This window comes from Brugia malayi, assembly GCF_000002995.4.
Source record: "Brugia malayi strain FR3 genome assembly, contig: Bm_v4_Chr2_contig_001, whole genome shotgun sequence".
In the NCBI taxonomy this organism is placed as follows: domain Eukaryota; kingdom Metazoa; phylum Nematoda; class Chromadorea; order Rhabditida; family Onchocercidae; genus Brugia; species Brugia malayi.
The window spans coordinates 1,198,350-1,213,068 of NW_025062476.1; the positions used below are offsets into that span (position 1 = coordinate 1,198,350).

Here is a 14,719-nt window from a genome sequence, read left to right on the forward strand (position 1 = left end):
TTTTTAGCTTGATAGCGAAAAGGGATTTTCTCTCTGTTCATCACTAACTTCTCCTAAAGTGGCGGTAATGTCTCTTAGAGGTAGCAGTGAATCTCATCGGACAGCAAAATATCATATTTGAAGAAATAGTTACTATTTTACATCAATTTCTCTTTTTTTAGCTTGATAGCGAAAAGGGATTTTCTCTCTGTTCATCACTAGCTTCTCCTAAAGTGGCGGTAATGTCTCTTAGAGGTAGCAGTGAATTCAAATTTGACAATAACTTTATTACTTATAGAAAAAATCAAATAGATCTCAAAAGTTACTGAGTTATAAACCTTAATATTATTAAAATAATTCAGACGTATGATAACACGTAACGTGATTTACGTATACTTTCAGTTATACCAGAATGACAAGCGATGCATTACTGTAGCTAAGAGACAGTACTGAAGTAGAAAAAAAAAATTTGCAAATATTTTTGAACGATAATTTTATTACATATAGAAAAAATCAAATAGATTTTTTTATTATCTTTAATTTGAATTTTAAAAATGAAATACATAAAAATGAAAAACTGTGTCGAGAAAAATTTGTTTCGAGAAAAAAAATTTTTAAATAATTTCTCTGATAAAAAAAACTTTATTGTGTAATTTAATTTTAGTCCGGAATGGTTGCTGCTTTACCGATTTCTAAATTTCCAATATTAATAATTTTAGGTATTAAATTTGATAAAAAATTGCTAAGATAGCTAAAAAGTAAAGTGAAAAATTAATAAAAAAAATTCAATCATTATAAAAAGAGTGTTAATATTCAGTAATTAGTTAACATTTCTATTTTGCATTTTCAGCATAAGTAATTATCAAGTTTAGTAATTAAATCGCCTTTTTTTTCTTTAATTTAATTCTTTGTTGACTGAAATTGAAAAATAAAATTTAAAAAATTTATGCTATTAAAAAAGTTAGATTTAATCATTTTCAGGTTTTTCAACATTTAAAAAAGAGAATATTTTTGGTGCTGCACGATGTACTCCAACTGTAAGTTTCATTTACTTTTCATTAAATTGAATATTTACTTTCTGTGTAGCAAATTTGAAAATACCTTTAATACTTTCATATAAGTAAAAAAAATTGACCTTACCTATTGTGTATCTAATTCAAATTCATTTTCTCACTTTTATAAATATGTCTTAAATTAAAATTTTTCTTTTCTAGTTCGCTCCTCTTGTGACATTGACATTTAAATCTCAAATTCAAAAATATTTTCCTAATCAAAGATTGAACTTTAATTTGTTATATAAGCTATAAGCTTTGTATTATTTTTCATTTTTTTTTTTTTTTTTTTAAATTTCCATTCTTTGTAATTTATATGAAATTTTTAAAGATAATGCAACCATTTTGTTGGTGGGCAATTGATTTGGTGACAGCAACAAAATTTCACCTTTATCGGAATGGTATGTCACCTTTGCTGGAACATAACATATATCTCAGATGTAGTCAAGCTGCTTCCGGTATTTATGGTTTCTCATTTATGAATGTTACTACCAATATTACTTACGTGTTAGTATCTTTTCAAAAATTTATCTCTCTAATTTGAATTTTACAAAAAGTAAAGTTTTTTTCTCTCTTTCTCTCTCTCTCATACTGATTTCTTTTGAAAGAAAAAGCTAAAACTCAATGCAAATTTAATTACTTGAGAATATGTGATTTAAAAAAAAAAAAAAAAAAAAAGTCTCTTCAACAATTAAAGAATATTTTGAATCTTTGGTTTTGGATTAAAATTTAAAACAAAATACTTTTATAAAAATAAGAAAAAGATTAGATGCTGATTAAAATAATTATTTACGTTTCATTGTAAGCATTTTTCTCCCTTTTTTTTTTAAAAAAAAAAAAAAAAAATTCAAAAAATTCTATTTTAGTGATTTGAAAGTAAATAAAAATGAAACTAAAATTGAAGAACGACAAAAAATTCTTGTTGAAACTATATATTATTGTTGTAAATCATGTGAATATTATGAGGTAAATTATAACAAATTCTACTACTGTTGTGAATTTATTTACGTGAATATGTTACCTAGATATAATTATTATTATTTATGTTTATGTATTTTTACGTTTATATTCACGTTTCATTTTTTATATTTTATATATTATATATACTTAATTACTTATATATTATATATATATATATTTTTTTTCTTATATGTTTTTACGTGGATATGTATGGTAGATATAATTATTTTGATACAATTGTTTATGTTTATGTATTTTTACGTTTATATTCACGTTTCATTTTTTATATTTATATATTATGCATATATTTAATTATTTATATATTATATATATTTATATATTTTTTCTTATTTATATGTTTTTACATAGATATAACTTTTGATTAGTTTTTTTTCAAATCATTTTTTTTTATTGATAACATGCTCAATCTTTTCTCTAATAATTTTTAAATGTTGCAGGAAAAAAGCGATGAAGAAATAATCGAAGATCTTGCCACGGAATTCTACAGGCGTCGTCTTAAAGATTCAGATAGTACTCTATTATCAAGAAAATATCAGGAAGATTCCGGTTACTGCATTAATGTTGATGGTGAAAAAGAAGTAAAGTGATTTTCCGGATTCGTATTTTCACATAAACTTAAAATGAAATTGAAATTGTTTTGAGACGAATATTAGCGTTTTTAAATTTGCATCTAAGAAAGATTTAAAACTTAGATGAGCGATGTGTCATGCATATTTGTGCTTGATGTAAATACTCCAGCGAAGGTTCATTTTGGTGCAATGCATTGGAATATGATCGATTTGATGAAACAGTCGTCAGAACGTGAAAGTGTATGTTCGTTGATACATTGACGTGACGTAGAAGTTCGTTGATATTGACGTGACGTAAAAATAATGCAATCAAGTAACGTATGATAGAGGAAGAAATCTTTCTTTTGTTTTCGAAGTCAAACGATAAAATAACAGTTTCAACAAGTGTTTATTCTTTAAAATTATAGAAAATTATTTTAAAAAATTAAAAAAAAAATAAATTTTGGTTTTTTTTTTTTTCTAATTTTAAATATTCTTCAAATAAGATCTCATTTTCCAAAAAATATTTTATGAAAATCAACGTGAAGTCTCTTTTTTTTTTTTTTTTTTTTTCAGAATTCACTGGTATCCTTAGCATTGAGCGGTCATTTTTGTGCGTCATACAGTGTCTCACAAATTCCGGACGGTGAATGCGTCCGGTACGCATCGATACGAGAATATTTTGTACTTTGTTGTTGCTATGAAACACCCGAACTTTGTGCATACACAATATCAAATAAATCGATGAGCAATGTAAAAGCAAATCGTGAAATATGGGAATCAAATGTCGAAGTTCGCAATTCTCTTTTAGCTAACGAACTGCGTAAAAATACGTTGGATACGCCAACAAGCTCTTGGACATATCGAGATTTTATTTACAGTAAACCTATGACATTTGGTAAGCTTTGTAGCAAAAATATTAATTTAAAAATTTTCAAACGAAAAATTTATTAGCATTGTGTTTACACGAAATTCTTGTTTTTCTTTATAGTAGCTGAAGACTAAGATAAATAAATTAAACAAAAAAATAATAATTCATTCACATAATTATGTCACCAATGTCAACTGAATTCATTATTTTTCTGAACAAAGTTTAACTATATTAATTTTTGAAAATATCTTCTTCAGTGTTTTCAAAAAACATTCATAGAGTATTGTGAAAATTGCTGTATTTTATAAAGATCAAAAAAGCTAAATAAAAATTATAATTACAATTAGACTTCAATTTTAATTTGAGTACAAATATTAGCTAGATAATAGATTATTATTATTATTATTATTATTATTATTATTATTATTATTATTATTATTATTATTATTATTACCATTATTATTATTATTAGTAAAAAATCATTAAAGCCATTCATTCATTCACTTTTTGAGGTGACCAAAAAGAAATTTCATCCATTCGTAATGTTCCGCTTTGGCACTGTGCCGTTGGACGATTCATGGTGTACAGCATTCGAGATATTAATACGTCTGCGGAACTGGACCGACTGAAACGGAAAGACCTGCCAGTGCGTACGGAATACTGTATCGCTGACTTTTGGATCGAATTTAAGCAAGGTCAAACAGAAAGGTTATAGGTTACAATTTATGCTTATTTCTCTCTCCCTTTCTCTCTCTCTCTCTCTCTCTCTCTCTCTTCGACTAATCTTGCGGTCGGTACGGTAACTAATTTCTTTGTAACAATAATAAAATATTACCGGAAATATGTGTGAATGGATCGTCTGGAAAAGCTTTTCATGTCACTGATCAAATGATTTCCTTAAAAGTTTTAGATTGACAGCGATTAGCAGATTTATCTCATTTTAGAAAAATAATTTAAACTGCTTAAATGTTCTGTGATATGTTTGAACAAATATCAGAAGCCATCAAAAGCTAATATTAAATTTTATGGAATAGACAACATTTAACAAATTGAAATTTTATTAAAGAATGAGCTACAGATATGAGCTAAATGTAGCATTAATTTTTGATAAATTAAAGCAATTCATCTTCTTACTTTAAGTTATATGCATAAGTTAGAACAAAAATCAATAGTTGAGTTCATCTTTATGTCTCAAAATTATTTTAAAATATTTTTGATGCATCTTATTTGAGAATTTTTAATCAAAACTTTTATATTATTATATAAGTTAGAATAAAAAAATCAAATATTATATGCAGTTAAAAGTATAAGTAAACAAAATGATAGTTCAAAATTGTTTTTAAAAAATTTTATTAAAAAATTTTTTAAATATTTTAGTATAATTTTTGATGCAAAAGCAGATACAAAACGAGAATGTAATTCAATTGAAAGTGTTTTTTGTCAACTAATTGGACCTGAATGTCTCAATGATTTATTATACGTATCAAATATTCAAGCACAATATCAGTGCTGTTGTAATCGTGGAAATTTATGTAATCATTGGGGCAATAGCAATCCTTCAAAAAGCAAATATCAAATTAGTTTAAAACCAAAAGATTTTCACAAGTTTGATTATTTTAATTTTAATTTTTTTGTATCTTTTTGAAAATTTATTTAAAAATAAATTTGAAATTTTATTTACAATATTTTCATATGAACATAAGCCTTTAAATCTGCTTTAGTTCATAAAAGTAATTATGAATTTACAATAGTTTTCTTTTTATATATGTAATTATTGATCCATCGATCAATCATTGGTAAAATTCAAATTATAATTGCTTCATATCTTTAAAATTCAAAGGATAAGCAGATTTAAATCTTCAGTAAAATTTTGTTTTATTTTTCAATTTTAGTAATTTTAATAGGAAATTCAAAAATGATTGAAATGATTGATTAAAACAAAAAAAAAAAAAAATCTTAAAATTTATATGATGAATTCATTTTATTTTAGTGTTATATTTCAATGTCACATCAAAGCCATAGCATATTTGACACAAATTTTTTTGAAACGCACAAATGCTGATTTATCAGAAAGTATGTTCAATAATTTTTTTAAATTTTTATTAAATTTTCAGAAAGAAAAAAAAAAAAAAAAAGCAAAAGTAAAACTTTTGATATGAATGCATTTTTATCATTTAACAGTATGTTGGCGATCATTTGATTATCATTTCGAGCAAGAAATTCTCATGATTCCTGGTGTTTCTTATCAGCGAGAGATGATCTATCGAGTAGCGCGTAAGGAATTCTCAGATCAGTAAGTTTAATTTTTGAAAAAAAAAAAAAAAAAAATTGCATAAAAATGATTATTCTTCAGAGAATATAATTTGAAAAAAAAAATTTTTTAAATTTTTGAAATTTAAAATTATCAATATTAACTAACTGCTTCTTATCTATTTGTGGGTTAATTTCAAATTATTTTAACAACATTTTAAAATAATTCACATAAATTTTAGCTATAGTTAAAAAATGAATGTTAGATAAATGAATTTTCATTTCGTATGGAAATTTGAAATGACTTTTACATTTGTTTAAGAAATGCTCAAATAAGACAAACATTAATCAACAAATTTCTTTCTTTCGTCAATGCTAACTTATTTTCATACAAAATTATTTTCAGTTTTAAAATCAAAATTATTATTTCACTGTAAAATTATTTTCAGTTTTAAAATCAAAATTATTTCACTGTAAAATTATTTCAGTTTTTTTTTTTTTTTCGACAAATATTTAGTAAAAATTTTTTTTTCATTTTTTTTTTTCATCATTTAAAACTTTTTTATTACAGACATTTGATTTGTGAAATATTGAATACATTTCCACTAAGATCTCAAAATTGTCATCGAAAAGATTACTTCCATCAACCTATCACTTATCAGTTTTTTAAATGTGAATGTAAACAACGAAGGACATATCTCAGTCTTTTAATGGATTTATTTTTCAGTTATTTACAAAAAGAAAAAGAAACTGTATGAAATTTAAAATTATATAAATAGAAATTTTAATAAAATTACTTATTGAAATTTCAGAGTAATAACTATTATAGTTATAGAAAATTTTTTTTTTTTTAAATTATAGAAATTTTTTAGAGTAACTTTTAGAGTAATAACGAAATGTATAAACAAAATCTAAAAAAAAAAGAAAATCATTTCTTTATTAGAGGAAGGGTTTTTTTATCTATTTTGAAAGAAGACAATCAAATCCAATCTTTATTGGCTTCAAAAAAATTTGATTTTATTCTCTCCTATTTTCCATTCATTTTTTTTTTTTTTTTTTTTAATTTAATTGGAATGGTTGAGGTTTATATCTTCAATTTAATAAATTTTCTCAAGCATTATATTATTGTAAGGTAAATGAGGAGACAGGTATCTTTCATTGCAGGAAACTTGTGATGAAAATATGGCTGATTATTTCAAACAGTACAAAAATACCCTTAAAAGGCCAACTTGCTATGAAGTGTATCATCAAAATGGGCCATTAGTTATTGATTTGTATTCAGTTACCCGAAAAATTAATTTCACGGGTATTTTAATCAAAAGAGTGGTAAATCTTAGCCAATTTGTATTCACTTACCTGAAGTGGTGTTTTAATAAAATGAATGATAAGTTGTAATTTTAGTAAAATGCGGAATTTATTGAGTAATTTCAAAATCTTAGTTAAATTTTAGTGGGAACCATTTGAGATTTATATTTTTAACATAATCAATTTTTTAAGTATCATATTATTGTGGTGAAATTTTTAAATTTTTTGAACTTTTTGATATATTACCTTTACTACATACTCATTATCATTAATTACTACTAATTTAATTCTTCGTTAATTACTATTAATCATTAATTACTACTAATTTAATTCTTCATTAATTACTATTAATCATTAATTACTACTAATTTAATTCTTCATTAATTACTATTAATCATTAACTACTACTAATTTAATTCTATGTTCAGATTTTGCTAATATCTCAAATTATTGTTTTTGTTTTTGTTTTTTTTCTAACAAAGCGTAACATAAATGTTTCAATTTTAGATGACAAATAGTACTCCAATTTGTGTTACTTTTATTAAAATTAGCAGAGAAAGTATTTCCTTTGGTATATACGCGTTACGTCCATCAAAAACAGCTGCGGAAGCTAAAAATTCGAGACGTCTTACAACGTTTAAACATCATCAAACTAATACATTTGTGCAACGATGTCAATCAAATTCAACTAAATCATGCAACGGTCAACTAAACTTCATTTTTTAAATTGAATTTTTTTAGTTTTTTTTTTTTTTTAAAAAATTAAAAAGTTAGGTAAATATAAGCCTTTTTGTGACTTATTATCAAAGATGAATGAATTAAAAGATATTAACTTATAATTAAAGGGAAGTTCCGATAATTTGAAAAAAAAAAAAAATTTCTTTTTTTTAGGTTTTCCAAATTTAATCGAACATTTGTTACCACTAACATTACATCGCTATGCAGGAGATAGAGAACCATCTGGTTACTCAAAATGTTATATCACCGATGATTTAAAGAGAATAAATTGTAAAACGAATTTAGGATGCTTTGATTTTCATTCTTTTGATGGTGAAAGACAAGTAAGCTTAAATTTTATAAATAAATTATAAAAAAAAAAAAAACCAGTGATGTTTGTAAAAAACAAGTAGTAATTAAAAATTTAACTCTGAAATTTTATAATCATTGATAAGTTCTATTTACATAAGTCAACTACTGAGGAGTAATTTCATAAATTATATTAACAAACCGAGTAGTTAAATTTTATCACAAATTGATGTGAAACTAAATTAGTATTTCCAAATAATTTGTTTTAGGATAGAAGAAACTATTAGCACATTTTATCCTTAAATTAGATAATTAAATCAAACTATTTTGATATTTTCCAAACAATATCTTAAACTTTATCTTTTCATCCATTACTTTGCACTGCCAAAACTTTTAAGCGTGGATGTATCGATGATATACCAAAATTAATAAAAGAAAAACCAAAATTATTAGTACTAAATTATTGCAAACATGCCAAATTATGGAAGTTTCGATCTTATACCTGTAACGGTATACATAATATCACATATTCTCATGTAAAAACACTCGATGGAGTACTTTGCTGCTGTAAAAAAATTTGTCCGTTAAGGTAAGTATGTCAAATAACTTTATCTTTAATAATCTTAATCTATTTGAAAAAATGAAAGTTAGAAGTTAACTAAGTATTTCCATAAATTTGTACAGTTATTGATTTTAATATCAACACAAATTACCTATGTAAATTTAGATAAATTTTGAGTTATTTAAATTGAGTTATACTTAATCATAATATACAAAAATTTTATCACTTAAAATAAGTCTTCTATGATATGACATGCCTCAATTTATTAATAAACAAAAATGTTCCCATATTCTGAAAAAAAAAAAAAAAAAAAAAAAAAATGAATTTTCAGTAATCAAGCTCAATCACCGACAAATGCAAATATGGGTTTCAATACTTTTGAATCAGTTTCTTGAAAATTTTTTTCGTCATCTACTACATGATATCATTTATTCATCAATATTTTTGCATAATGTTAAATTTTTTTTTTTGTATACCTTAGTGTCAAAATATTTGATAAACTTTAAGTTAAGTTGGTCCAATGTGAATGGAACGTCCTCTTGTCATCGTTGGAGTTAAGTATTTTGAATTCTAAAAGATAATACAATATAAAGATGCAAAAAGTTTTAGCGAACCTATTTTTTGTGAAAATAAAAAATAACAACAACAGCAATAATTATAATAAAATTAAACTGAAATAACTTGAAGGGATGGTCAATATGACAATTTCTTTTTACTGTCTCTTTTCCATTTTAAAATAGGAATAAAGAACTACTTAAAAAAATAAATTCTTAAATGTCGAAATTGAAAACAGCACCGCTGCAGTTGCAGTGTTGCCTTGGAAATCGGAACCTGACGATGACGCATTCTCTTGGACAAATGCGCTTTTCTGAAAAGAATCTTTTGTTTCATTTTTTGTCATTCAAACTTCAAATTATTCTGCATCATTGAGTTATGTCATTTTTGTCTTTGTTCTATCCAAATAAATCCTTTGTAAAATCAATTTCAGGAAAAAGGAATGATTCTCATCCTCTTGAATGGAAGATAATTTCAGGAAAAAGGAATGATTCTCATCCTCTTGAATGGAAGATAATTTCAGGAAAAAGGGATGACTCTGATCATCCTGAATGAAAACGAACCTGTTTTCCGTGACAACAAAAGAAATAAAAAATAGCAATAACAGCAATAATTATAATAATTGTGCTAACACCCATTCTAAGACAAACTGTTTCGCTTCTAAAATTTTAAGAATGCAATTGTTTCCATTAAATCTTTCTAATATAAACTACTATTTGGGTTACTAATTCAAAATTCCGGAAACTTTACAAAAAAAAAAAAAAAAAAAAAAAAAATTACAAAATGAATGAATTATTCTCATTTTTGTCATTGCTCTCTTTTATATGTATCCTAGACGGTTGTTTTACAATTTCAATAATATGCACTCCACATTGTCGGTCAGTAACGAAAGTCAAGAATGTTTGGATGATCATGATAATGGTATAAGTAAATACCAGTAATACTTTTGCCTTACAAGAGAGAGAGAGAGAGAGAGAGAGAGAAAGAGAGAGAGAGAGAGACTAAATTTAAAAAAAAAAAAAAAAAACAATATGCTCTTTCAGCTCGAGGTGTCCATCTAATATACTCAGAATACGATTGTGCACCATCTGAAACTGATGTTGAGATAATCGAAGGAGCCAAACAGTATTGGTGGCAAAGTTCAAAATCGAGTAAATATGACAATTTCATCCTTAAAATTTACTTTTTCTTTGATATTTCCGCATAAAATAAAAAGAATAATTTTCAGCAGGTGATGAAATGAATTTCTATTACAATCATGCACCACATGGAACTAATAATTATTGCTCACCTCCATGTAATGTAATTCTTTATTAAAATTTTAATTTAGTAATAGTTTCTTTTTCTTTGAAACAAAATTCTTACTTTAAATTTAAAATTTCAGTTTCTGATTTGGAACAAAAAAAAAAAAAGAAAAAAAAAGAAAAATGGAATATTTAAAGTGAAATCATTTAAAAAAAAAAATTTCAAATGTATTATATTATTTGTATTTGAGATTTATGAAAAAGAAAGCTACACTAAAAAATTGATTGAAATTTATATAAACAACTAACTATCAGTAGTAACATTGATTAATAGACGACCACATTGAGATGCAAAAAAAAAAAAAAAAAGTTATTGTCACCAATAGGTAAACCAAAAATTAGATTTAGGGGACAAATCGATGATCATTGATCAGTAACAAACAAATATCTATAAAAAAAGTATTTATTTGCATAAAAAAAAAAAAACATTTATTTCTTAATGAATAAAATTTAAGATGGCAAGGAAGTATCACTTGTTTACTCTGAATATGATGAACCACCATCTGAAACAAGTGTTGATCTGAGTCAAATATTTAATAATAGAAAAATTGACGGTTTGTCTAACATATTACATTTTGTATTTTAACAATTCCGGTACAAAACCGGAATTGAATAACCACTTTTTTTTGCAAGAAATTATATACACTATGCATAAATTCTTTAATTCATAATGATAATAATTTTTACTTTGTTAATAAAATGTTTTATTAAAAAATTTATTTTTAAAACAATAACTTTAAAGTATACAAGAAATTATTAACAATTTTATTAATTCTTTTTTTGAAAAAAAAAAAAAAGGGAGAGTTGAGTTATGTTTGAGGTCGTGAAGTTCATTTAATTTATTCGGATTATGATGAACCACCATCAGAGACAGATGTCGAATATGATGGACGTCCATGGTGTTCTATTTTTGGTATTAGCTATTTCTTTCTTCTTTTTATTGCAAAAATTTTTAAACATTTTTTTTTTTTTTCAACCATTCATTATTTAAATTAAATTTACTTCAAAAATACAAATTTTAACTAATTTCAGGTAATCCAGCACTTTGGAAAATTCGAGAAGAAGGTATGGATTTGTTTTTTTCTTTTTTTTGTTTCCTTTCATACAAAATGTTGATCAAATGTTTTTGCTTGTATTATTGCAATCTTATGTTTATTGATTTTGTAATATTTGAAAAGATTACCATCTATAATTTTAATTATATAAAATATATTTTTAAAAATTAATTTGTTTATTAATAATGAATATAAAAAAAGATAAAGAATGTATGAGAAAAAGGAAGTAATTAGCATAATGGCTTAATAAAGATTTAAACATAGTAATTAGCATAAAGATTAAAAAAAAAAAAAAAAAAAGCAAAACAAAATTAAAAAATTAATATTAAAGAATATAAAAAATTAAAGATCTAAACAATTACAAAAAATAAAATAAAAAAAATTAAAGATTTAAACACATAAACACAAATGCGAAATTATTTAGCGATTGACAAGTGGCAAAAAATATTTAAATTTGAATGTAATTTAAATGTGTCATTTTTATGACAAAGAATGCAGTAGATAAGAAAAAAAAATTCTTATTGAAAGTTACATTTATTCAAGGTGAATAAGACATTTTGTAATAATTTAAATAATTTAAAATTGGAATTATTTAAAAATAATATATGAAAACTGCAAAAAAAATATAATTTTAGGTCGCGAGATGCATCTAATCTATTCTGATTATACAGAACCAAAATCTGAAACAATTGTTGAAATTGAAAATGACAATCAGTCTGAAATTTTCGATATCAGTAATTTATTTAAAATTATGATCAATTTGACAATATTAAAAAAAAAAAAAAAAAATGAGAATTATGATATTTAAAATTATGACTGTCCCAGTTAAAATTAAATATTTGGTTGTAGTCTAAAAGTATTTTAAATTTTATTTTTTATTTTATTTATTTATATCTTTTATTACAATGTTTGCAGGTAATTTAGAGACTTCCGATAAAGAAGTAAACACAGGTGAGATTATCTCGGTAATCACATTGACATTGAAATGTAGAATGTATATTTGAAATTTATTTTTATAAAAGTAAGAAAATGAAATGCCATAAATGTCTTTTTTTTTTCTGAGAATTTGGCAAATCAAATTAAAAAGATGAAAAAAGTTAGCGCAAAAATCATTATGCTAAGAGCAGCTTTTAAAAAGCGCCAAATATATTAAGTGATGTCGAGAGTGAAGCAAGTTTAATCCGTTTTATCATCTTTGAAACAATTTCAAATGTATATTTAGCAACTCATAATTCTATCATAAAGTCAATTTGAATTAGCGATAAATTTTTCATACACTTAAATTTGTGCAGTCAATAAGCAATGCTAATAATTTTATTAATAATTACTTTGAAAAAAAAAAAGTTAGTGATCACTTAAAGTGTTTAAAATTAATTCATATTTAAGACATTATTTTTTATTTTGATAATATTAACATTATATTGAAGATTTAAAATTAATTCATATTTAAGACATTATTTTTTATTTTGATAATATTAACATTATATTGAAGATTTAAAATTAATTCATATTTAAGACATTATTTTTTATTTTGATAATATTAACATTATATTGAAGATTTAAAATTAATTCATATTTAAGATTTAAAATGAATTCATATTTAAGACTTTATTTTTTATTTTGATAATATTAACATTATATTGAAGAGATTATTACTTTAAAAAAATAAAATATAAGACAAATTAAATTATTTTCAAAGAAATAAAATAAATGAATATATTTTTGCAGCACAAGAAATATCATGGAGCACTGATAATATTTATAGCGTTGATACACGTAATACTATTTCCAGTGATATTTATACACGTACGTTTAGTGTTATTATACAGTATTAATATTAATTATGTGAAAATCATAATTGAATTTAAGATAATTTCAAATTTAGGACGTCCACCAAAATTTCGTACTCTCTATGCTAGCGATTCGCTAGAATTTATTGAACAAAGTAAGCTTTTTTTTTTAATATTCAATCTATTATTTTTTAACTCATTAATCAATTAAATAACTTTATTTTCTTTTTTTTTTTAAAAAAACAAATACCTATCACTGATTTAATTTAATAAATAATTAAGTTGGAGAAAATGAAATGATCAACGATGAATTTAAACTATTTTCATCATCTGATAATGGTAAATTAGAGTTTTTAGCGTTCGTTTCATTACATAAATAATATTTAGATTAAAGATTAGTAAAATCTCTCTAAATTCATTTTTCAAATATATCATTTTTTAAACTTATATTTTAAACTTACATATATATATTGAAGATTCGATTGCTACAGAGAAATCCGTAATATCGGTCCAGTATCTTGATAACATGGAAGAATTGCTTGCATTCTCGAATAATAGTAAATTTGACTCCGGCAGTATGCATTAATCTTTTTTTTTTTTATTCTGCTCTATCAATCATTTTTTTTTGAAGATAAAAAGTAAAAGTGATGAACTGCTTAAATTATTTGTTTTACTTCTTGCATATTTCCAGGTGTTAATGAGAGTACTATTCTTGAATATCTTGAAGCTCAGGAATTGAATACAGGTATTACTTGCTTTAATCTGACTACTCGAATCTATTTTTTTTTTTTTTTTTTTCAAAAAATTCTTGAGAATAAACTTTTACGCTTAGAATTAATGCAATTAGCAAGTTCCAATTTAAAATTTCAACCTTTAAAATTTTTAATTTTATAACATACTAATATTATGAAACCTAAAGAATACACGTGCGACAGATGTAAATTCATATTTTACTAACAATTTAAAATACAGTCTATTTTGATAAAATAAAAGAAATGAAATGATTACTGTATTATTGTAGCAAAAACTGATTCATCGTTGGTGTCAATAATTTCGACAAAATATGACACAACATTGGGAAATTCATTTGCAACGGATTATAATGATTCGTCGAATTCCGGTTGATTGTCATCTGTCATATTTATTTTTATTCTCAAACCAGAAAAATATTTTAGCAAAAAGAAATAGCACTGCTTATTAGCATAGCAATTGAATGCTTATTCAGATGACATTATAGAATATTATCATCATATAATGGCTATCACATTTTAATTAATTATTATTATTTTCAGTTTCTTTCGAATCAATCTGAAAGTTTGGAATATCGCTACCTCTCTCTCTCTCTCTCTCCGCATTTACTTGTCATTAAATGATTGAATAAAACTTACGTCTGTTTAAAATAAGTGTCAACGTATTACTTCCACCATATTATGAGCACTTC

At 23.9% G+C, this 14,719-nt stretch overlaps 2 protein-coding genes across 2 annotated transcripts; both read left to right on the top strand.

Annotated features, from left to right (window-relative positions):
- Positions 1-649: 649 nt before the first annotated feature.
- On the top strand, positions 650-8,969 carry Bm10330 (Uncharacterized protein; the record flags this gene model as incomplete). The annotated part of the gene is made up of 17 exons (XM_043078050.1): positions 650-698; positions 961-1,016; positions 1,363-1,538; positions 1,898-1,997; positions 2,450-2,590; positions 2,705-2,821; positions 3,137-3,458; positions 3,944-4,139; positions 4,809-5,036; positions 5,422-5,504; positions 5,613-5,724; positions 6,253-6,433; positions 6,846-7,007; positions 7,494-7,689; positions 7,878-8,047; positions 8,411-8,601; positions 8,906-8,969. The coding sequence occupies 17 exons, from the start codon at positions 650-652 to the stop codon at positions 8,967-8,969; spliced, it is 2,544 nt and encodes an 847-aa protein (XP_042933984.1).
- Positions 8,970-9,989: 1,020 nt separating this feature from the next.
- Bm10331 (Uncharacterized protein) lies at positions 9,990-14,590 on the top strand (the record flags this gene model as incomplete). Its single annotated transcript, XM_043078051.1, has 15 exons — positions 9,990-10,050; positions 10,173-10,280; positions 10,358-10,426; positions 10,889-10,987; positions 11,254-11,346; positions 11,466-11,498; positions 12,124-12,222; positions 12,404-12,439; positions 13,217-13,294; positions 13,374-13,433; positions 13,561-13,617; positions 13,755-13,853; positions 13,970-14,023; positions 14,300-14,398; positions 14,571-14,590. 15 exons carry the CDS (start codon positions 9,990-9,992, stop codon positions 14,588-14,590), a joined length of 1,065 nt encoding a protein of 354 aa, XP_042933985.1.
- Between the last annotated feature and the right edge of the window lie 129 nt (positions 14,591-14,719).